This window comes from Vicia villosa, linkage group LG3 (assembly GCF_029867415.1).
Source record: "Vicia villosa cultivar HV-30 ecotype Madison, WI linkage group LG3, Vvil1.0, whole genome shotgun sequence".
Lineage (NCBI taxonomy): Eukaryota > Viridiplantae > Streptophyta > Magnoliopsida > Fabales > Fabaceae > Vicia > Vicia villosa.
In genome coordinates, this window is record NC_081182.1 from 79,263,291 (window position 1) to 79,287,218 (window position 23,928).

Consider the following 23,928-nt stretch of genomic DNA (forward strand, 5'->3'; position numbering starts at 1 on the left):
AAGTTACATATTGCTAAACACGGGTAGGTGGGGATGAGAGAGTGGTGGGGAGAAAAAAAGGCTTCCAAATTTCAAAAGGTTTATTTATTATTTTAATAAAAATACGTACAATTGAAAGTAACAAATGACGGAGGAGGTGTAACCGGAGCCGAAACATATGACGGAGGAGGTGGATGTCCGGAGGAAGAAGACCCGGAGGTACGTCCACCGCGAGACAAAGGAGCCAATCAATGTAAGCTATAATTTATCATTATCATCAGGGGACGTCATTACAAAAAATTGGAAAAAAAATCTTATTATTTTTAATCTTGATTTTTTAGAAATGACCTCCCCAGATGATAATCATAAACTATAGCTTACATTGATTGGCTACTTTGTCTCGTGGTGGACGTGTCTCTAGTTCTACTTCCTCCAGACATCCACCTCATCCGTCATATGTTCCGACCCCGGTTACCACTTCCAAAAACTAACATGATAAATCCAATACAAATACACTGTGCGATACAATCCGAAATCAGAACAAAACAAAACAAAAACATGTTATTCTGCCCGACGAGCGTTACAAAATACACATCAAACAAAAAAAACACGTTATTCTTCCCGACGAGCGAACTCCTCCGAATGAAGATAATTATACCAATCTTCATCCCACTCATTATCAGAACCATCAGCGTTGATCACGCCTGAAGGCTGAGCCTGCGCGTCCGAGCCATGGACTCCCAGGGGACGAGAAGCAGAACCAGTCAAAAGCTTCTTCTTCTCCTTCACCTCCTTCACCTCCTTCACCTCCTTCACCTCTTTCACCTCCTTCTTTGAAGAACTCTTTCTTCCCTTAGCGCCCTCTTTAGAAGACGCAGTCCTGCGTGCTTGTTGGTTGTCTGACATGTTCCTGTAAACAGTTGAAATCGATTAATATGCGAGACAATAAAAAACAAAAAAATTTGAACTTCTGATATATTTCGGAAGTTCATTTCCGAAAACTGGGATGGAGGTGTTTTCGGAAATGAACTTCCGAAACACCCCTGCGATGCAATTTTCTGCAGCTTCCATGCCAGACCCCTAAATCAACCTTCAAACCAAATCAAAATGCTTCTAAACAACCTAAATACTACTAACAACCTAGCCATATATCATTTATGTAATTAAAACCCTAAATAACATGCATTTGAATAATAGATCTAAAAATTTCAAAACTTACAAAGTGTTAGGATTGAGGGCTTTTGAATGTTGTTTAGCAGTGTGATTGGAGCCTTGATGCAGCTTTGGAATTCCGTTTGCACAAATTTTCGCCTCTGCCACTTTTTATTTTGATTTAGGGTAAATGATTGGGGGAGGGGGAGTGTTTTGATAAATCTGCAGAAATCGCAGTATTTCGGAAGTGAACTTCCGAAATAATTGTTTCGGAAATGAACTTCCGAAGTAAGTCAATTTTTTTAAAAAAACACGCTTTCGGAAATGAACTTCCGAAGTAGGGGTAGTTTTGGTTTTTCGCAGGAGGTGACCACCCATAGGGAGGTGGGTAAAGAAATTTTCAAAATTAATCATGCTTTAAAAATAATATGCTAAGAATGTGAATTTGGGTTATTAAATACTTGTCTGTGGTGATTTTTCCAAACAAAATCAGACATCATTTCATCAAACTTTATTTTGAATACTCTAAAAACAATATCTTGTCTGCATGTAGCATTAAGGTCTCTTGGTTGAGAAAAAAGCATGTATCTCACTCCAATTGAAATTATATGTAACAATGATTACATGTAACAATGATGTAAAAAATACTCATAACCAAACCTCAAAAGAATTAGGAAGTATTACACGCTTGTTGGTTGAAGAATGATCTACATATCCATTATTAATTTATTATTGTAGTCAATCCATTACGTATATCATGATAGTAATCCAAATAATCATAATGCTGCACATATGTAATTATATAATGTAAGAATTATACACTACATTATTTGAACATATACTTAAAATGCTAAGTTCTATTCTTTAATTCATTTTGTATCTCGTAAATAGATAGTCGTGCAAATTTTGGAGCATTATAAGACTCCGGCAACAAACTTTTAATTCTATGATAATTGTGACCACTTAGTATAAATTGAGGAGGTCCACCATTGTCATTGATAGTATAATTGATATTATCATCAATGTTTGGAGTCTCAAAACCATTCTAACATTGTTCGGCCAAGGGTTTGGAATAAGGCGATTCCGACAAAAGTGTCAGGGTTGACGTGGAGAATGCTTCAGAATAGAATTCCATCTAAAGACAATGTTGCTAGAAGGGGAGTGATCAATTAGGACTTGAGTCGGTGTGTTTGAAAGTGTGGTTGTTAGGATATTGGTTTGTGCCTTAGTCCAAACCAAATAAATAGGAGATAGCTCAATTAGTTAGTTTTTATTCCGCAAATAATTAGGAGTGGCTTAGTCAGTTAGTTTTTATCATCCAAATAAATAGGAGTTAGTTTAGTTAGTATTCCCCATATAAATAGGAGTGTATCGAGCAGTAGCTAGTATGATTATTATTTTCTGTTTTCCTTATTAGGGTTTAGGCAGTGAGAGAATTGTTTCTCTGACTGAGGAGCAGCAGCTCTGGAATTCTTTTCTGTTTTCATATTTATTAATAAAATAATTTTCTCCATTCTATTCTACCTTTCCTCTGTTCTATCAATTGGTCCGACCTACCGGATCGTCGAGGTGCCAGCATTTGTGTCATTCAAAGATGATTGCAGAAGAAGAAGTGTTAGAAGAAGGAATGGTTGAGAGAATTGACGCAATTGAATTGAGAATGGGAAGATTGGAAGAATCGGTTAAATCCTTTAAGTTGGAGTTCCGTCAATTGCTAGGGACAGAGCTGGCTAAGCATGTGGGGCATATTCCCGCGGAGAATCTTAGCTCTGATTGGAGTGTGTTGCCGATACCAAATGTTATGAAAGAGAACTGTGGAACAGAGTTTCATACAGATGCAAAGTCGGAAAAGGGAGATGCAATGGAGAAGAAGGAAACCAATGGGGTGAGCAAAGATGTGATCCTTGTGGCTGAGAAGCCAGAGAAGGGACTGATGAAGTCACAGAGTTTAGAGTCACTAATATCACCTCCATCTCAGAAGACTTTGACCGCGTCGTCACCGGTCAGATATTGTTGGAAGAGGGTCCCTCCCCATTCCAAATTATCATATTCGTGGAAATCATGGATGGAGTTTCTACATCTGACGCAAGCCAAGGAGAAGCACGGAAATTATATATCGGTGGCTCGCACACTGCCGTCGAAACCACCAGACATTGGTTCATACGTGAAGCACCTTCTAAAGCAAAAACCGTCGGCCAAGCCGCCAGATCTCAGCGAATCCGTGGTCAGAGAGAGAGAGTAGAGAAGAGAGGAAAGATGAAAAAGATGAGGCGTCGCATGTGCATGCGGCTGCCGCCGCCAGATCCGCCATATGCAGGTTACAATATCAGTTTAGCGTGCATCATGGTTGCTGAAGGAGGGAAGGATCCAAAAAAGTTGAGGCAAAAGCGACAATTTCAAAGGGGTTTTAAAGAGAAAAGCTGCAGACCATCAAGAGATAGTAAGAATGAAGATGTGCAACAGGTTCGATTATTTGAAGTCGGTCTATCAAGTTCTCAACAATGGGATCCAGGGAGATGCAAAAGCTATAGTAGTGTTGTTGTTATCTTTCAAGAAAATAAACTCCAAGTATGGTTTTGTGGTTTGCTGAAGTGCAAATTTGGTCTTGTTTTAGACCCATCATTACCTTGCAAGGGAAGTGTTTGGCATGTCATTGTTATATGTTGAAGGACATTTTCTCATCTCAACCTTGAGGACAAGGTTGTATTTTTGGTTGCCGGTATTTAATAAATATGAAAACAGAAAAGAATTCTAGAGCTGCTGCTCCTCAGTCAGAGAAACAATTCTCTCACTGCCTAAACCCTAATAAGGAAAACAGAAAATAATAATCATACTAGCTACTGCCCCATACACTCCTATTTATATGGGGAATACTAACTAAACTAACTCCTATTTATTTGGATGATAAAAACTAACTGACTAAGCCACTCCTAATTATTTGCGGAATAAAAACTAACTAATTGAGCTAACTCCTATTTATTTGGTTTGGACTAAGGCACAAACCAATATCCTAACAGTGGTAGTGAGGAATCGGTCTCTCATTTATTTTTTTGAGTGTCCAGTTTTTGCTTGGAGTGGTCACAACTTTGCAGATCGACGAGTGGCAGCATATAGAGCAATTCGAAGGTCTGCCAGGCAGAGAGGTCTTCTAAGCTTGCAGAGTTAAGTTTGCTTGCGCGTGGATAATTTGGAAGGCTAGGAATGAAAAGATTTTCCAAAACAATGAAATCATCGTCGAAAAAATGGTTGAAGAGGCGAAAATTCTTTTTTAGAAACGGCTCCGTCTCAAATGAAGCAGGACCGAAGAGAAAATTGCTCAATGGTTCTCGCATCTAGGCCGCGTCTCAGTATTTCAGACCATTGATTACAAGTCAGCTTAGTGCAGGATTTATTCCGCTCCTGTTTTTATTAGGTTATTCTTGTGATTTCTGTCAAAAAAAAATAGGTTCAGAATCTGTTTGCATCAGTTGGTTGTTCACTGTTTTGGAGGATTTCTTGTGCTTTTGCTTTTATAATATATTGCTTCTTCAGATACATATCATATTGTTTTATGGATTGAATTGAATCTTGAAGGTTTAAGGTTTCCAAAAATGTATATATAGATTAACAAATATAAATTTATTTATATAGGTACAAGTACAACAAGGCATCCACATGATCATTATACTTAATAAACTTACAATCAGACCCATAATGCATCCAATGAGAAAAACATAATCTACTAGCTCCCACCAAAGCTAGTTTCAGAATATACACCTTCACTCAAAGCCTCAAACACAACATATTTAATAAAATTAGACACCCACACAAACTTTATTCTACATAAATAACAGGAAATCAAACACAAGAACCAATAACGAATCATGAATGGCCTGGTAACAGTAACTCAGAATGAAGTTTCACGTCCTTTTCTTACTTGTCCTGGACATAGGGAGTGATATATGGATGAATCCAAACTTCTTCCTTGGTGTCGCGGACTGCTTTTGATCGCTCCGAGGATCTTTCTCAGGTTCTGGTGAAAGGGTTAGATCTTCCCTCAATGCTTGAAGCATTTGACTCAATGCTACCTTTCGTCTTTCAGTATGTTCTTCCATTTCCTTTCTTGCAGCATATCCTTCAGGAACTTGCTTTCTGCTAAGAACATCTCTCATTGAAGTTGTTGGCCTCGAAACACGCTTTGGAGTATTGTTTGCTATTGTTGACCTGGTTACATCTGGTAGAGAAGAATCGTGACGAATTCCAGCTTGATTAAACTTGTTGAAGTTAAAAGAGTTATACACTGGTTTCTCCTTTAGATCAACCTCGGGTATCCATTTCCGCAGAGCTTCCTTAGCAGCATGTTGTTTTCTGTTTGCAATTTCAATTCTGTTTAAAGCATCATTTAAGACTTGTTTGCTGTGTAGAATTTCTTCAGATGCCTCCTCCAGCTTTTTCAGAATAGTCAGTTTGGAAATATTTGTTTCATCCATTTGAAACTTCGAATCTATTACCTTCTTCAAGTTAAACTCCTCAGGTATCATCATAGCCCCGGGATTTAGAGGAGAGTTTTCGGCCAAAGAAAAAGTGACCTTCCGAGGCTCTGGTAGAGCGAACTCATACGATCTCCCAGCACCAGATAGAGCCTTGATTTCAGCAAGAGCAATAGCTTCTGCTGCCTTTGCAGCTTCCTCCATCTTTTTGGCTGCAAGCCACCTCATCTCCGCGGTCTTAACACTAAACCCATGTTCTTCATACAACGACAACGGCTTTAAACCTTCAGATTGTCTCATTTCAACCATTCCATTGTTCTGATCCGAATCACAATTGAAATCCCTCATATTTGCAGGAACATCGAAAGTGAATTCCACACGAGATGATGGTGGTGGACTCAATCTCGCATCCTCTTGGGCCTTCTCTTGAGCAGACATAGCTGCAACCTTCTCTTGAGCAGACATTGCTGCAAACTTCGACGCCAGCTTTTCTCTCGTCCTCTCCAGATAAGCTTTCTCTTTCTTCATCTTCTTATTCAAAGACTCAACCGACGATTGTATCGCCTCAAGCTCATTCATAGTATTACCAAGGTTCACCTTGGCTTGTTTCAGTTCCATTAAAATCATATCAGGTGATTGCAATATCTGCTCTTCATTGTTAACTCTATTCCCATTACTTTCCTTATTCATCTCCTTAACAACTGGAGCTCCAACATGTTCATAAGAATGCAAATCCGGAGTCCCGGACAATTTCAATGCCTCTTTTTGTAGCTGCTGCTTTAAGTCCTCCACAATCCTTTTCGTCGCGCCGAGCTCTTCGAGCACATCAAGTGTTTCTAGTTCTTTCACAATTAAGTCTTTCTCCAACTCCGCAGCTTGTTCCTCCACTTTCTTTAAATCAAAATCTTCAAAGTTGTTCTGCAAATGACAATCAAGTACATTATTATTTATAAATAAAATGTGAAAATTAGAAAATTAGGAGCGGAAAACATACAAAAGCTTCTCCGAGTCTGTAAAGAGGTAACCATGGCCCGCTTCCGCCGAAGCGGGTCACGGCTTCCTTGACTGACTCGAACGGCGGCGATGTATCAATCTCAGCTCGTAAGTTAACTTTCCTAATTCCGTTGCTTGGGTTTTCACCCGACTTTGCGGCGGTTTCGCGAGTTTCCATGGAAAGAAAAGAAAATTAGTACAAACGGAAATGAGAATTTCAGAGAAGCATCGAAAGGAGGATTGAAGTTTGGAGTCTCGGGAAAGATCCATTGGGGGATTTATGCAGTACTAAGGTTCGTGATGATTGTGTCGCGGGACCGAGTTAGCACTCGGTGGCAAAAAGGGATTGAGTTGGTACTCAGTGAGTGAAACAGGGAAAGAAAAGAGAGGAAAAGGGAACGCTTTCTTGGGGTGTTGAGTGTGCGCTTTACGGTGGTTGGATGGTGGTTACGATTGTCGAGTGACGGCCAATGAAAGAGTGCCACGTAGGAAAAGGAGTGTTTGATTTTGAGCGTGATTTACGCGGTTGCGAAATGATTGAATTTTTGGCGGGGAAAAGTTTTTGATATTGTTTGGGGGGGAGGGGGTAAAACGACGACGTGTTGTGTGCCCCACAAATCCACTGGGGCAAAAGGCTTCTTGGATGCTTAAGCGATGGAACGCTGATTGTGACTATTGCGCACGCAGTTAAAGTATTCCTAGTATTGCTTGGCATAGACTATAGAGGTTATCAAGCCTCAGCAAACTGAAATTGAGTCTCTTTATTATGCTATTCCTATTTGTGGACTCTACAAAATTTTATGCTAAAGAAAACATCAAAAACTTGAATATGAAAATAATATCAAAGCTTTAATATGAAACCAAACCATGTTGTGCAAATAAATTGCTAAGCGTTTGTCGACATGTATTCTTTAGCTTACATAAATAAACTGAATAATATTGAACTTGCTTTCTTGTTAACATATGACAGACTTATATACAACAGAAAAGCCTTGACATACACGGCATGCAAGATCTGCTAATTGTGGCACAAGTTAAAACAACAAAATATTTGTCATAACATACTAGAACAATTATGATTACAATAAAGCTATACATTAATATCCTCCTCCCTCAAATTGGAGAGTAGTTAACTTAGATTTCTAACTTGGGACAGAAGAAGACTGAAAGGTTGAGAGTTCAATGGCTTTCTGAGAACGTCGGCCAAATGTTCTGAGTTTGGCATAGATATCAATTGGAATAACTTAGCATTTAATTTTTTTCTGACCACGTGACAATCTATTTGAATGTGTTTGGTCCGTTCATGAAATGTAGCAATGGTTATAATGTGACCGGATTGACTGTCACAATATAAAACTATATGTGAAAGATTTGCAATATTTATATTCTGAAACTAATAACCCAACCATTGAAGCTTGCATATAGTAGAAGCTAAAGTCACGTACTCAGCTTCTGATGATGATCTTGAGATTGAAATTTATTTCTTTGACTTCCATGAAATGATAGAGTCGCCTAGAAAGACACAATGACTGAACGTCTTGTTTTTGTGCAAGTGGTTCAATCGAAGTCACTGAAGTGTTTGAGCTGAAGTATGAATGATGAATGAAAGAACAATCCATAAGAAGGGGATCTCATGTGTAATTCACAACAAGCTACTACTTCAGCATGCTCAAGTGTCTCAAGAAGAAATAGGTCAATAAGAAGTTGTTGCTTCAGATCAGAACAAAGTCTACGTCAGATACAAGTTTCTGCTTCTAAGATCAGGTGTCAAAATATGTTCGTCAGAAGAGCTATTGTTCGTTATTCTGAAGACATGGTCAAGATCAAATGATACAGATTAGAAATACAACTTAGTTGTTTTGACTCTGTTTAGATATCAAGACGTGTTTCTTAAATATGTTGTTGCACTATTATCTGAAGATATTGTTCTTTTCTCAAATTAGTTGTATTGTTTGTGTGTTCTCACCTCAAATCACGTATCTCTTCAGATACATATTGGATCTAGGAAGTCCTGCATCGCATTTCAGAAAGGTTGTTGTCATTATTTCTAAAAGACAAAGTTATGTTCCTATTGATTATGATGTTCTCATGCTGTCATAACAAAGTAGTTTCTGAACTACTCATCAGATACATCACCAGAAGAACAAAGAAAAGAAAGTGACCTCTTCCAAGCTTACTACTTCAGAATCAGAAGTACATCATAAAAACAAGATCAAGAAACTTTCTCAAGAAGATTCAGTACAATGGTCTGCTCAACAAATAGAAAATATCAAGACGTTCGTACTATTCAAAAGCTTTCTTCCACGCCATCACGTCAAAGCTACATGCTAAGGAAGTAATGTGTTCCAATATCCAACATCTACACTTCTATCCGTTAGAAACTAACCGTTAGATTTTAGAAAATACTCTTCTATCCTCACAATGTCTCTTTCTCTAAAGACTATAAATGAAGATCAAGACTTCAGATGAAAAGCTGCTGGAAGGTGAACAACCAAAACTGCTGTAAGCCAAATATCCAAAGCTGCATATTGCTACTACAAGAGCCAAAGATGCTGCTAGTTGCAAATGCCAAAGCCAAAGATGTTGTTCGTCGCAAACGCTAAAGCTGCAATGCTACTACAAATGCGAAGAAGCCGAAACTCAATCAAAGCAAAGCAAAAGCTATCGCAACATTAAGAAGCTGAAGCTGAAGAGGACAAAGAAAGAAGAGAAGAAAATTACTACAAGATGCAACTCAACTTTTTATCATTTACATCTTTTTAGAATCTTGTAAAAAAAGTAAGGAGTTGTTGCTCATATCTTGCTTAACACTTTTGTGTTGTTTGTACTTAAATCTTTTATGTAATCTTCTTTTAAAAAGCAATCTTGTAAACACAACTGATAATTAATTTTTATTGATTGTTCCTTGAGTGACTATTCTTAGTCTGTATACTCAAGAAGACGGTGACAGTTTGTCATCATGGGAAATCTTCTTTAGGGGGTCAGTTAGGTCAGAATTCTTTAAGAAGTCACTGATCATTATATCTCATAAGGGACCAGTTGGGTCATAATTCTTAAGCAATCACTAACAGAATTGATCATTGTTTGGTTATTAGTCACTGGCAGTTGGCCCGTGAAATTGTAATCATTTCTATGATTAATGGATTAAGTCCTTTTCTAAGGCAAAATCACCTTGGCGGATGGACAGGACTAACCTTTTCTAAGGGGAACCTGGATAAATGAATGTGTCAAATTTCTCTTTGTTGCATACGCTAATGTTTATCTTAAACGAATATTTATCATAAAGGAAAAAGTTTGAAAAATCCATTTCAAACCTCCCCTTTCTTGTGTTTTTTCTCTACCTTCACATTGTAATATTTGTCCATAGTAAATTCTATCCACTGTCATATGTGAGTTGTTTGATCTTAACAACAAATTGAGTTTGAGCAAAGCTGGTGAATTGCATAATTAAAGAACTTGTATCATATTTGTTTTTCATTAGAAATGCCCAAGTATGTTGTGTAAAATCATTTACAACAGTTAAAAAATATGAATGACCGTGAATAATGGAGTTGAAAATGGGCCTCAAATGTCCACGTGTATTAGTTCAAAAGCAGACTTAGTTTTAATAGGGATTAAGGGAAAGATAATGTTGTTTGTTTAGCATAGTTGCAACAATCACAAATGGTATGAGCGGCTTCATTGGTAACAAAACAACTTTGTTTTATACAAAATTCAATACATTCGGAGATGGATGACCTAGTTTGTGATTCCAAAGAATAAATATCTCTTCCCATGTTTCCCACATCTGGGCGAGACGATACCTTCTTACATGAGACTCATGGTCGTCGCCCTTCTTGAAGGCTGCACAATTCCCGCCCTTACCATGTACTTTACAAATATAACACTACACAATCCCTCAAGCAAAAGGGCTTTGATAAACGACGAAGTATTTTTAGACCATATGATGGGGAGGTATCTCGAGGCCCTAAGTTTTAACGGGTGAGAATATGGACATAAAGAGGTCTAAAATGGGGGATTGAATAAACCTTTTTCCCTTTAAGAAAATTTCAAAAAAAAAACATTTCGGGGCCCATATACGAAATCAGAGATTTTAAGAAGTGAAAAAAAAAACACAAAAACCATAGAGCTTGGAAGCATCTCAATGAATTAAACCAAATGAAATAATACACAATGTTAATAAGTACTTGATTGCTTCTAATGCAAGTCAATCACAAGACAACCAAAGTTGCCTTAAACAAAGCTATTTCAAAACTCTTTACATAAATGTTATATCAAGACATAATTGAATTTATGATACTTTAACAAGATTGATACACCACAAACCCAAGCTTATACATTAAATCCCTATTAACAAAGACTAACTTATATGGCATTAAATAAACCCACTAATGCACTAATGCAATAGAAAAATAATGAATACTAGAAAATTAAAAAAGGATAAGGGAAGAAGAAAAGTTACACAGAGATATATAGTGGTTTGGTGTTCGTCATTGCTTTGCCTACTCTACTCGTTAATGGTGTTGAAAACCATTGGAAAATAATCATGATCTTCCACTATTTTGATAAGTTTGATTATAAGTCTTTTTGTTACAATTAACTATTAAATGATAATTCTCTTTGTTGATGCAGACACTCAACTGATAACAAACACAAGACTTGTAAAATATCTTGATCCAATAACCTTGATATCCACAATAACTTGCTCAAAGTATTTGTATGTGGCGATCCACCTGATCCCACGGATCTCTTGTCTGAGCGATTACCATTATCTAAGCGTTGATTGGACAACTCCCAACTTTGTCTGCGAGCAATCTTTCTCCAACCCCACCAAATATGGTCAACTTCCATCCCCGCCTTATGGGCAGTTGATAATTGATCTCAACAAAGTCTTCCTTGAAGTATAATGAAACTTTCTTCTTGATGAATAACAACAAATACTAAACTGTATTCAAGAAATGATATTTGCACCTGTAACACACATCAAACTTCACACAAAAAAATTAGATACCCTAATGTGCGACTAGTCTCCCTCAACACTCAATCTTTAGAGATAAAGGTCCTCGGCAATATAAAAAGATTAAGGATGAAAATGTTGAACAGTTTCAGAATATCTCATAAAAAATCTAAAGATACAAGGTGTTAGTCAAGGGTTTAGGTGAATGTGAATGAAGAACATGCACACAAGGATCTCTCATATTTCTAATGAATTTGTGGCGTATATCTTACGAAGTCTATCATAAGACAAACAACCTAATCTAAAATCCCATATGGTATGTGCAAGTATTACACATCTATTATTGACAAACGTAGAACTAGAGATGTGTTTAGAAATAGATAAACTATTTGAAATGGACTAAGATATAGGTGAATCATTGGTTTAAGCATCGACCTTAATCATAAGTCTGTATAGTCCTCAATATGACTAGCCAAACCAATAGTCTTATGTGACATCAATTCCTGCAAAATACACTTGTTACCAAAGAAATGAAGCAAACAATTATGGGAATAACACAATTTAGAAACTGACATGAGATTTAGGGAAAATTTAGGAATATATGATACATTTTTTTTAGTGAAGTTGAGGTAAAAAATAGTTTTGCCAGCGTACCTAGCTATAATAGAAGAACCATTAGGACAACAAATATTAATATTTCTAGTTTTTAATATGAACTAAATCACTGTAAATAAGATCACATATAATCATTAGCTCCTACATCAATGATATAGGAATTGAATTCGGTATTTATTGAACATGATATAGTGGACATATATGTTTTACATGATCAAAATTAGTGGATGATATAGATATGTGATTAGAGCTAGGGGCATTGTTAAAATTTATGGTAAATGCATTAAATTTGTCAGTTATAACAAGCTAATCAACATAGTATATTGCTCTTGAGTAATGAAGTTTCGGTTACGCGATAAACCTTCTTCCCTATTATTAACCTAATGCAATACCTTACCACCATTAGCATTAGATTCAAGGTAGGTACAACAATGGTTCACATAGACATTAACTACATTAAGAAGTTGATGCTTCTTTACTCACCATCTTTTAAAGGACATATATATATTCCTCAATATTGGATTTTACAATAATTAAAGCATTTGAAATAAACTGCAAGCATCCACTAACATAAGAAGTTCTTAAAATAAGTTGGATTAGGCCTAATCTTAGTTGGATCAAGTGCAACGTAGATGAATATTCCAGAGAAAATTATGGGGCCTTGACATATGGTGCATATTTAGAGATTATTCGGGCACTTTCCTTGGAGTTTTTTCGTCGAAGGTAGAAATAACCATATATTTTCATGCGAAACTGAATGGTGTTATGTTAGTCATCCATCATGCAAACACATGGGGATGGGACCACATATGGCTAAAGAGTGATTAAACCCTTGCAATTCAAATCTTCTACAATGAAAAGTTAAATTCTTGAAAGTTGTTGTCTAGTTAAATATATAGGATACACACTATTCGTTCATTGAGATTAAAAATCTCTCAAATATTTTGTAAATAGAATACATGTGTAGATAAATTGTCTCACATAGAACATTTTATGGATTATGACTCATGGTGAACTACTTTACCATAATATGCTTGTAATGATTATTTTATTATATATTGAGAGAGAAATATGCATGTCACTACAATAATCATAATCATGATAAATATTGAATAAATCACATAATCATAAATATCTTAATATATTGTATGAAACTAAAAAATATATAATTTGGAAAAAGCTAACATGTACCTTAAGGGCACAAGTTAATAAGTTATTTATAGAAATATTTTCTTGAAACACGTGCATTCAATGTATTGAAACTTTAAATATGACTTTATGACATTTAATTACATTTAACTTTTTCTAATTATAGTATCCTTAACATGTGCCCTTAGGGCACATGTTAGCATGACCCTTTTTTTAGTTAGCCTATCTTTTTTTAGTTATCCTCGATGTAGATATTAGAACCGTTGTTTCACCAGCAAGGAAAGACTGGAACAATAAAATCATTAAGAATTTTCATATATTGAAGGAAATTTATAAACATCATACTATTGTGCTTGAGTTAATAGTATTTATGTTCTAATTACTTTTTAAACTTGAAATTGGATCATGATCAAATTTCAAGATATGATAGTGTACTTGCTAAAATTAAAAACACGTGATAACCCCTAGTAATAAAGGGTTGTCATAGGCTTTGAGGTTGTTATGAGGTTGAGATCTAGCTCACGTGGAGTGAGAAGCTCCTATATATGTGTGTGTTCCTACTTTCTATGTTGTGGTTAGGTCATTCTTTCATCAGAATTGTACTGGTTAAAAAGTACATGTGTGTGTTCCTCCTATAAGGGTAAGGGACTTAGAGGCCTTAGTAGGTTTATAACAATCATAGGTGGTTAGGGCTTACCCAAAATGATGAGAAGCCCTGTATGGTGGTTTTTTGCAGCTGTTTAGGAGTCTTGCCACGTGAGGTGAAAGTCCGTATTGATGGATAATGTGATTAGGCATAAGTTTTTTAGGGGTGTGATCATATGAGAGATGAACTTTGATAAGCGCTATGCTTTAAGGTATAATTATGTGTATGGCTTAAGATATCCCCATCTCTTATATAAGAGATGTATTTATAGAGGCCTTTAGGGCTTAAGATTCACTTGGGAAGGGCCACCGCCCATTCAGTAAATGGTGGACTATGATATCCCTATTTCACAGAAAGTCGTGGGCCAGTTACTGACCCTAACTTCTTTGTGCTCCAAAAACATCTTATCCCACGTTTCTCACTACCAGGTGATAGGAAAGTCCTGAGGCAAGGCGATACCTCCCTTTGGGAGACATTCCAACATTGCCTCTTATGGGGTGGTCTAAAGGTATCACCCTAGGCGAGGCTCTTTACAATTATAGCATTACATAATCGCCCAGACATGATGCCTTTGATAGAAGAAAAGTGTTTTTAGATTGCAGCTCTAGGGAAGTATCCCGAGAACCTGCATTTCCTAAAGTGAGGCCTAATTTATCTTGGGAAATCTAGGTTCTCTAGTCATTGCAATGTGTAACTCAGCAGAAGGGCGACTAAGTCCCTCAGGTGAGAGTTTAGTTAGCCTAGAGAATCTAAGTCTTTCGAGAAAAATTATATATAGCCCGACTTATGAGACTATAAGTTCCTTAGGCGAGGCGTTTTACCTACTTCTACAGGTCTTCCATTAAGCCCTCAAGAAAGACTTATGATCAAGACTCTCTAGCTGGATATTTGTCGTGCCTCTCAGGCGTGATTCTCGAGTCTTATCCCGCTCGAGGATACACTAAGTCCATCAGGCGAGGAGTCGGGTAGCTTGTTTGTATTTCGCTATAGGGAAGCAAGGATATTCGCCATGAAGTCTAACATAAGAAATATTTCCTCAAGGGGCGACATGGATCTTCAGTTCTTCACCATGAAGTCCAACGTAAGAAATGTTGCCCTGAGGGGAGGCAAGGATCTTCACCATGAAATCCATCGTAAGAGATATTGCCCTGAGGGACGACAAATATCTTCACCATAAAGTCCAGCGTAAGAAATGTTGCCCATGAAGTGGCAAGGATCTTCACCATGAAGTCCAACGTAAGAAATGTTTCCCTAAGGGGCGATAAGGATCTTCTCATGAAGTCCAACATAAGAAATATTAGCATGAGGGGCGGCAAGGATCTTCACCATGAAGTCAAGCATATAAAACGTTTCAGAAGAAAACATCCCTATGGAAAATACATCTCTCAAGATTTTTTTATAGGTACATAGAAATTATGTTTATTAGAGAATTACAAATAACTAAACTGTAATAATATCTAAGATGAAGAGCATTCCAGGTTCTGGGTAATAGTGGGTCTTCCAACTCCTATAACTTATATGCTTCGTGAGGAAGTTTCTATGCGATAGACTCCCTCCCAATTGGATTATTGTTTTCCCTGCTTGGCGGGTAAAAGCACCTCTTTTAAGATTAAGCCGCCTTCTTGCATTTCTCTTGGTTTGACTCTGGAGTTGTACCTTCTAGCAGCTCTGTGTTTGGCATTAAACTCTGATCAGATGTGGGTGGCCTCCCTTAACTCGTCGACCAGGTCTGTTGGACACTTCAATCCTATCTCGTTTGCCTCGTCATTGAACTTGGGTTAACCCAAAAACTTAGGATTTTTCATATTTTTTCATAGCCCGGTCCATTTTAAAATATAGGATCATTAGGCCAATTCGATGAATTGAGTCCATTTTAATATCTCTACTTCTAATATTTACAAAGTTTTGACATGAGACAATTTAAATAATAGCTTAAATTAGAGGAAATCACTAAACTTAAACTAAAATAGGATATCACTCCTGCTTACCGACCAAGCCAAATCATAACATTGATATCACTTGTTGGAAAGTTTGAGGGAGTGATGGTACATAGCAACAACTTGTTAAACCTCTAAGACTCACGAGAGACCTTGGCGCTGCATCTTAACATAAAATCTTAAGACAATAGGTATATAGATATTTCTTATATATCCAACATCGTTTTCATTCATAGTCGATATGAGACTAGCCACTAACACATGAACCCAACAATCATACTCTCAAGTGTGAGTTTTCACATCTTATACTTCTAGTGTCCTAATATAAACTATTAGGTAGTTAGAGAGAGAGAGCGCGTTGCCAAAAGCAACAAGAGTCAAATACTTTATGATGAAAAGAAAGAGAAATATCACACCCTCACCTAGAATCATAAAACAATATATGTATATAGGTCAACTTTCATATATTATTAGTCAATGTGACACTAATCTCTCATACTTAAATGACATAATTACACTAGAGATCCTTTAAGTTATTTTATTATAACAGGTTTGTCTTTTAAATTATTTTTTTTAACTTGGTCCTTTAAGTTTTATTTTGTTGAATTAGAATCTTACTTTATATTTTTTTATGCTACTTTATTTATTTAGGATACTATTATATGCATTTTATCGCAACTTTATGTATTTTTGGTGATTGGTTTAATCAAAAGTTAAAAAAATAAAATAAAAAAGGATAACTGTACACACATTTGTTAGTTTAAAGGACCAAATTATTGCAAAAAATTTAAGAGATCAACTTATGACAATAAAATAACTTAAAGAATCTCTGGTATAATTATGCCTACTTAAATTATAATTTGTTTGTCTTTTTTTAGGCAATAACTTAGACCATATATAATTTAGAAAACATATTTTATTATTCAATAAAACCCATTATTAAACCATATCTAATATTATATTAAACAAATAAGTTATTCAATGGCTTTATATAACATAATGAAAATAATGTCAAATAAATATATAAATCAAAATTATAAATCAAAATTATAAATTCAAAATTATATATTTTTTTATATTTTTAAGTTACTTTTTAACTATTGCCATATTTTTGTTTCAAATATTTTTGTTAGATTTTATTGTATTCGATAATTTTTTTAAATTATATATTATAACTGTTATGTTTTTATAAATTTTTTTGATGTTATCGAAATGAATACTTATAAATAATAAATATCGTGAATCTTATAGTAAAATTACAAGATTAAAAATATAAATTAGTTTTAAAATACCTCCCTTTCTCCTGTGAACCAAACATATTTGTAAATAAAATTTCTCTCCTTTCCTCCCCTTCATATTTTAAACCAAATATATATGTAATTAAAATCTCTCCCTTCCCTTCCCTTCCTCTCACCTCCCCTCTCCTTGTTAAAAATTTCTCCCCTCCTTTCGATTGAACCAAACAGGCCTCCTAAAAATACTAAATAACTAAAAATTAATAATACTACTTTCTAATATTTTTTAATGTATTATATTAACTACACCATACACGTATATGTTACTCAGAGAAGAAAGAAAAGAAATTCCCTGCCTTAAATTCTTGCTCCAAGGTAGGACAACTACACTGGCTCTGAATATAGGTACTGGTTCGATGTTTGAAGAGAGATGATATGATAATATTAACAATTCATACTATTTAATTCTATATAACATTTCAATGGGACACATCTGTGCAATTCTTACAAGTAAACATGGCATATCAAATTACAGTAATCAATAAGGTGGTTGATGTTGAATCAATCCTTATTTATTACTTCTTCGGTCTTATAATAAGAGTCCTTCATTTCTTTTACGTATATTAAAAAACAGAATAAATTAATTAATTTGTAAATTAATTTTAAATAATTAACTTTTATAATTATTCACCATTCAATCTGTTTATATTCACCTCAAAAACATTTGGACAGATGGAAAATGATGTTTTTCGATTTTACTAGAAATTTTGGGTTCGAAGTCAACTCTTAACATACAACACTGTAAAATTTTCTTAAGAGACATTTTTGTCGTTTATTGTGGTCCTCTTCAATTCCCTGACTCAAAAAATTAGTCTATGCAATTGCATGCAGAGAATATCTCATACCTTGTATTGTATTAAACACGTGGAAAACTCCAACAAAATCAGATATCACATTAAAGTGTGATGGGGTGGGGTGGGGTGGGTTCCAATAATCAAATCTAAGAACTCAAGACAATGCAAAGCAAAAATCACTTAAATGAAAAAGCAGAAGCTGATCATACAGCTCATCTCATTACTATCACATTAATGAGGGAGAATTGTTAGCATCACAATTCGTTTTCTTGTTAATGAATTTAATTTCTGTACAACCTCTTTCTCTTTTATTATTACTACTATAACTCTTGTTGGAAAAACATTTTATTTAAATATAGAAAATAAAAAGACCCTTATACTAATTAGAGCCTTCTCAAGTTTTTTGAGACCCTATTTAGGTTAGCTATAGTTTGCCTATGAAAAAACAAATAGATGTCCGTTTAATCCCGATTTAACCTGACAAATAATTTATGAGGCTATATTTATCTATAGTTTAACCTTGAAAATTTTGAAATCCTGTGCAGTAGCTCGTCTTGCACGTCTTTAAAGACGACCCTGATCCTAATCATCATCGTTCATGTAATAAAAAGATTAATCATATATGAACTACTTTAATTGTGCTTAGATTAGGAATATATAGTGTGAATGGTTTTGAAAGGATACTATAGATTTTGATAAGGCCTCGACAAGACATTGATTTTGTTTTTCTTTGTACTACTATATTTTACGTGTACTACTAACCTACACTAGCAAAGCTTTTCATTCATGGGGCCATGGACCACGACATGTTTTCATTTATTAATGATCACCTGTAGCCTAATTAACGAGTTCCTTTTCCCTACTCAACAATATTTTGCAACCATCTATTTTGATTTGGTGGAGTGTGTGGACAACTACACATGTTTTAGCTTCTAACAATTACATGATCCATATTTGTCAAACCATAAGATCCTGTCAATATATTGTTATAGTCTAATTGAAGGGTTAAAGACATATCTATATTATTATAAATTTTTTGTTCTTTTAAAAATTCCGTTTGTAGTTTTAGGAGATATAATATTGCTTTGCATGAGTTTTTGAATTCTATGTAAAAGATATATTGTCTCTAGGAAGTAAAAAATGTCAAATGCACAAGGTATGAAAATATGTTGATTGTCTAAATACGTTTTTTATGTTTGATCACTTTACTCGAAACGACTTTAAGAGTTGCATGTTATGCCCTAAAACTTAGGGGTAGCAAACAGACATACTCGCCTCGTTCAGGCCGCCCCGCAAAAGTCTACAAAAAAACAGGGTGGTCATAATTGAGGGTGTTAGTACAACCTATAAGGGTTTGGGCTCCCTTCCTATGTGGAGAAAGATCCAAATATGTAGAAGATCTACAAGTATGTGGTTTTATTTGGCCTGATGAAGAATGAGAGTTTGAAGATCTACACGTATGTGGTTTTATTCGGAAATATGTAGAAGATAATATTTATAAACTTGTTGCTAATGAGACACATGTAAAAACTCTGTGGGAGAAGATATAATCCTTGTATACCTCTAAATTAGGGAATAATAAATTGTTATTGTTGATGTTCTGCTCTGTAGAATTGTCTTATTGGCATCCATGCTTGGCTAAAACGTAATAGCAGCTGAATGTAATATTGTATAAGTCTTGCAAATATGAAAAGAACAAAACAGGTACTAAAGCAAGATGTTATATGGAATGTCATGACTTCAACCATGACATCGCGCCTGCAGAACTGAGGAAGAAAGATTCAGTTTGATTTAAAACATATACAGAATATTCTATGAGAATATTATGTAATCCTATGTGGCGCATATTTAAAGGTCAAAGAATCAAGTCAGAATATTGAAGAATCAAATCTGAAGATTGAAGATTCAACGGTTTCTAATTTAGGAAACTCATGATTGAAAGACCTTATTTGTAGCAGAATATTTTCTGCATATTTGTAACAGCAAGGAGTGCTGGGATTTGTAAGCCCAAGTCCAACTGGGATCAGGTTATAAATAGGAAACCTTTGTAACCTAATTTTGTGTGCTGATAGCCAGAGCTAGGAAGATGTAGTCTCTAGGGTTAGCCGTGTATGTGAACCACCCGGTGTGTGGGATGGTCACTGATTTGTGCCTCAAAGCCTGTAGGTGAGAGGTCTGTTTTAATCACTCAGAAGCTGTGAAGCAATGAGTGAAGTTTTGTTCTTGAAGAAAGCTTGTAAGCAACTTCAAGTTAACGTTGTGTTTATTTGTGTTTAAATTGTTGGGAATTAGGCTGTCGATGCAGTGGCTGAGTTGTTGACTGCTAGACATCATTGCTATGATTGGGAGTGGAATGGAGATATTCCATATCTAGGGAGAACCTAGGTAGAGATTGCATTGGGTAGGGTTTAAGTGAGAAGTTGTAAACGGGGGAGTTTAGCTTCAAATTAAGACTACTAATATTGGATTTCCTTCCTGGCTTGGTTGCCCCCATAGTAGGTTAGTTAGAACCGAAATGGGTGAACAATTCTCTGTGTTGTTTATGTTTCTACATTGTTTATTTGTTTGTTCAGTTTGGATGTCATCACTTCGTGCATGACATTAGTGTTTTGCTTAATGACTGTGCTGTCACAGAACCTCTGCAAAACAGATTTATTTGTGTTAACTGAACTAATATGATCCCGGCACTCATGGACTTCTGCATGCAAGAAGTAATCAAAATTTAGGGGATCTGTATGTACTGCCTCAGCTAAGCTGATGACAGAAAAGGTGTCGTGACATTGTGTATGACATTCTGAGTCTGTCTTACCAGAATTTTCAAATCTTGTTGAGTAGCTTCATAAGTTTAAAGTATAAGGAAGAGACTTCTGTTTCATATCACTTGAGTGAATTTCAAGGGATCCTTGATCATATAGTATTCTTATTGAGGATGTGAGAAGGAAGACACGTGGTTCTTCATCTCAATTCGAGACACTTGTCACTGAAAATAGAGGAGAAGTCAGAAAAAGGAACTGAAGGGTGGTAGAGAGAAAAGCAAAAGAAAATCCAAGCCGCGATACAAGAATTTTGAGTGTCATTATTATTATAAAATAGGACACGTGCAAAAGTATTGTTATTAGTGGAAAAAGGATAACAAATGCAAGAAAGGTAAGTCTAAACAAAGAGATCATAAAGATCACAGTGATGATCGTGTTACTACTGCTACTAGTGATGATCTTGTTATTCCACGTGATCATTAGTCTATTAATCTCATATCAGACAAGATCATGTGGATAGTTAACAATGGTGATACATTGCAAGTTACACCAAGGAAGGAGTTCTTCACATCTTATACTTCAAGTGATTTTGGAGTGTTCAAGATGGGTAATGATGGTGTATCTAGGGAGATTAGTGTTGGTGATGTTTTCTTGAAAACCAAGACAAGAATGCAATTGTTTCTTAGAGGTATCAAACATGCTCCAGATGTTTATTTTAATTTGATCTTTGTGCATATGCTAGATGGTTGTGGTTACAAAAATTACTTTGGTTTTGGAAAATGGAAACTTAACAAACGTAAGTTGGTTTTTTCTATAGGGATTTAAGCATATAAGGGGAGTCAAACCTAAAATATTAGGCCATTGGATGGAATAACTTCTTGCTTAAGTATGACATTGGGTATTTTATCTACCGATCAATGTGATCCCTAATATTATCTCATTTAGGGGTGGCAAAACGGGTCCGATTCACCAGATAATGTCCATATTTTTTCGTGGGACGAGCTAAGGTTATTTTGCGAATTTTTTGGATGCGTACATTGATATAAAATTTTGTATTTTTAGACTTTAAAGGTGCAGTGTTCGTAGGTCTGTCTGTCCTTAGGGGTAGCAAAGCGGGTCCGGTCCGCTGGGCATGTCCACACTTCAGTGGGCGGCGGGCCTAGGAATTAGGCTTGCATCCTATATTGTGCCTGTCCTACCCCGTTCCATTTTTTGCAGGCTTTTGTGAAGACGGACATTAACATGAATCTTTGTATTTGTAGGCTTAAAAGGTGTTGTATCTGCCCCCGCCCTCAATGTTAGTGCGGAGTGGACGAAAGTTTTAGACTCGCACCCTTAAGTATGTCCGCCCAAAACCGTCCTATTTTTTTTTTTTTTTGGGATTTTGCATGGACCGAAATGCCAGTTTGCCACTTCTACCTATCATGTCCTACTTTTTCACGGAGGAAACAATTTTTTTACATCCACCTTCAATTATATCCGTTCCAATTTTTGAAATTTTTTGCAGGACGGAGTAGGCATTGCCCTTTTGCTACCCTTAGTCACACCCTTTCACTTTATCCCACATTTAGGTAGCTCTTGGTTTGGCTCAATCCTTAATAAAAACACCAATTATTAGGGGCCATATCCTTCAATCATACAATCGTTACCTATTATTAACCGTCATGATATGCTATATTTTACTGACTAATAAATGCTATATGTCCACAACAAGTATATATGCACCAATCTCTTAATCAATGTCTTGTAACCTTCCAAAAATAATGGTGCAGCTACCCATTTGATTAAGTGGGAAAGGAGTAATTTCAGGCATTAAATTCCCTAACAATTAAATCGGTCCCATTCCAAAAAATATATATTTAACAAAGTCCCCACTTTCTTGATGTAAAACTATTCCAAAAATTACTCCATTCCCCTATTAACACTCCAATTCTATATTTACATTGAACAATGTGAAATTTCTATTTATATTGCCTAAGAGTCATAACCATAAAAACAAATTAATGCCTCTAGAGTCTACACATGTAGATGTTTTTTGACTCCAATCTTGAGGCACTTTTTTAGATCTAAGTTTCACTCAACATGGTTTTGAATGATTGTGTCAATCATCATCATCATCATCATTCATCTGAAATGTCCTTTAGAATAACACAAGATAGTAGATTCTTCTCTAGGCTAATGTCCAAGGAAACCTCAAATGCAAACTCATCTTCAAGGAGAGTGTTCTACTATGGTGAAACATCAGTTGCTGTTCCTTTCACTTGGGAAGCACAGCCTGGAACACCTAAACATCCTTTGTCAGAAACCTCTCTACCTCCTCTCACACCTCCACCTTCTTATTCTACTACCAATAAGTCCAATGCCAAGAGAAGCAACTCAAAACTCAACATGTTTTTAGCCATTTTGCCTAGGCTGGTTGGTTCAAGGAAGACTCATGTTTCGCCTTCTTCGTCGTCCTCGTCTTGGTCCTCGTCCTCGTCTTCGTCGTCGTCCTCGTTTTCGATGAGAGACGGAAGGCTCTCGAGATCTCGTCGCGGATCAAGGTCTTTGAAAAGCAAGATTTCTAGTGGGTTTAGAGGGTGCTATCCTTTTGGGAGCATGAAGAATGCAAGTGTAAGCCATGGTGCACTTTAGTTTAATTAATTCCTATGGTTGTTGTAGAAATCTTTGAAATTTTAGTTGTTTATTTGCTTAGAATGATGTTTGTGTTAAGTTTCATTTGTCAAACATGGCATAATATTATTGATGTCATTTCTCATGATGAAAATTAATAATATATGTTTATGGTATAAACTCATGATCATTAGATAGTAGATATATACACCTTTCATTGAATAATAATAACTTATATATAAGCACTTATGAGATAAGCACTTATATAGTATAAAGTTAGATGGAATCCTATTAATTATTCTACCCAACAGTTCATAAATATTGAATTCTTGTACAAAAAAGTATATTGAATGCTATGTTGGTTGAAACTATAAAAAAAAATGTTGTAGCGTGAGATTAATATTAATACACATTGTTAAAGTAATCAATTAATAGAGGGAAATAATAATTGAGTTTATAACGTTATGAAGAAATTAATGTGATTTGATATTAGCAATCAGATCAGTTTTCTGTGGTTTTCATGTGATAAATATTACACCTTTTGGTTTCTGGCTGCATTTCTGTAGAGACAGG

The 23,928-nt window shown here is 35.6% G+C and overlaps 2 protein-coding genes across 2 annotated transcripts; one reads left to right on the top strand and one right to left on the bottom strand.

Moving 5' to 3' along the window:
• Positions 1 to 4,712: 4,712 nt before the first annotated feature.
• On the bottom strand, positions 4,713 to 7,043 carry LOC131661998 (WEB family protein At2g40480-like). The gene is made up of 2 exons (XM_058931665.1): positions 6,595 to 7,043; positions 4,713 to 6,518 (listed from the first exon to the last, which is right to left on the bottom strand). Exons 1-2 carry the CDS (start codon positions 6,769 to 6,771, stop codon positions 5,031 to 5,033), a joined length of 1,665 nt encoding a protein of 554 aa, XP_058787648.1. The 5' UTR covers positions 6,772 to 7,043; the 3' UTR covers positions 4,713 to 5,030.
• A 15,593-nt stretch (positions 7,044 to 22,636) lies between these two features.
• LOC131656169 (uncharacterized) lies at positions 22,637 to 23,535 on the top strand. Its single transcript, XM_058925928.1, has one exon. It carries the CDS (start codon positions 22,825 to 22,827, stop codon positions 23,374 to 23,376), a length of 552 nt encoding a protein of 183 aa, XP_058781911.1. The 5' UTR covers positions 22,637 to 22,824; the 3' UTR covers positions 23,377 to 23,535.
• The last annotated feature ends 393 nt before the right edge of the window (positions 23,536 to 23,928 follow it).

Excerpts from the sequence above, each read along its gene's own strand:
- LOC131661998 (XM_058931665.1), bottom strand. The coding sequence starts at position 6,771 with ATGGAAACTCGCGAAACCGCCGCAAAGTCGGGTGAAAACCCAAGCAAC. Across the intron at positions 6,519-6,594 it reads ACAGACTCGGAGAAGCTTTT|AACAACTTTGAAGATTTTGA; the intron begins GTATGTTTTCCG and ends TGTCATTTGCAG.
- LOC131656169 (XM_058925928.1), top strand. The coding sequence starts at position 22,825 with ATGGTTTTGAATGATTGTGTCAATCATCATCATCATCATCATTCATCT.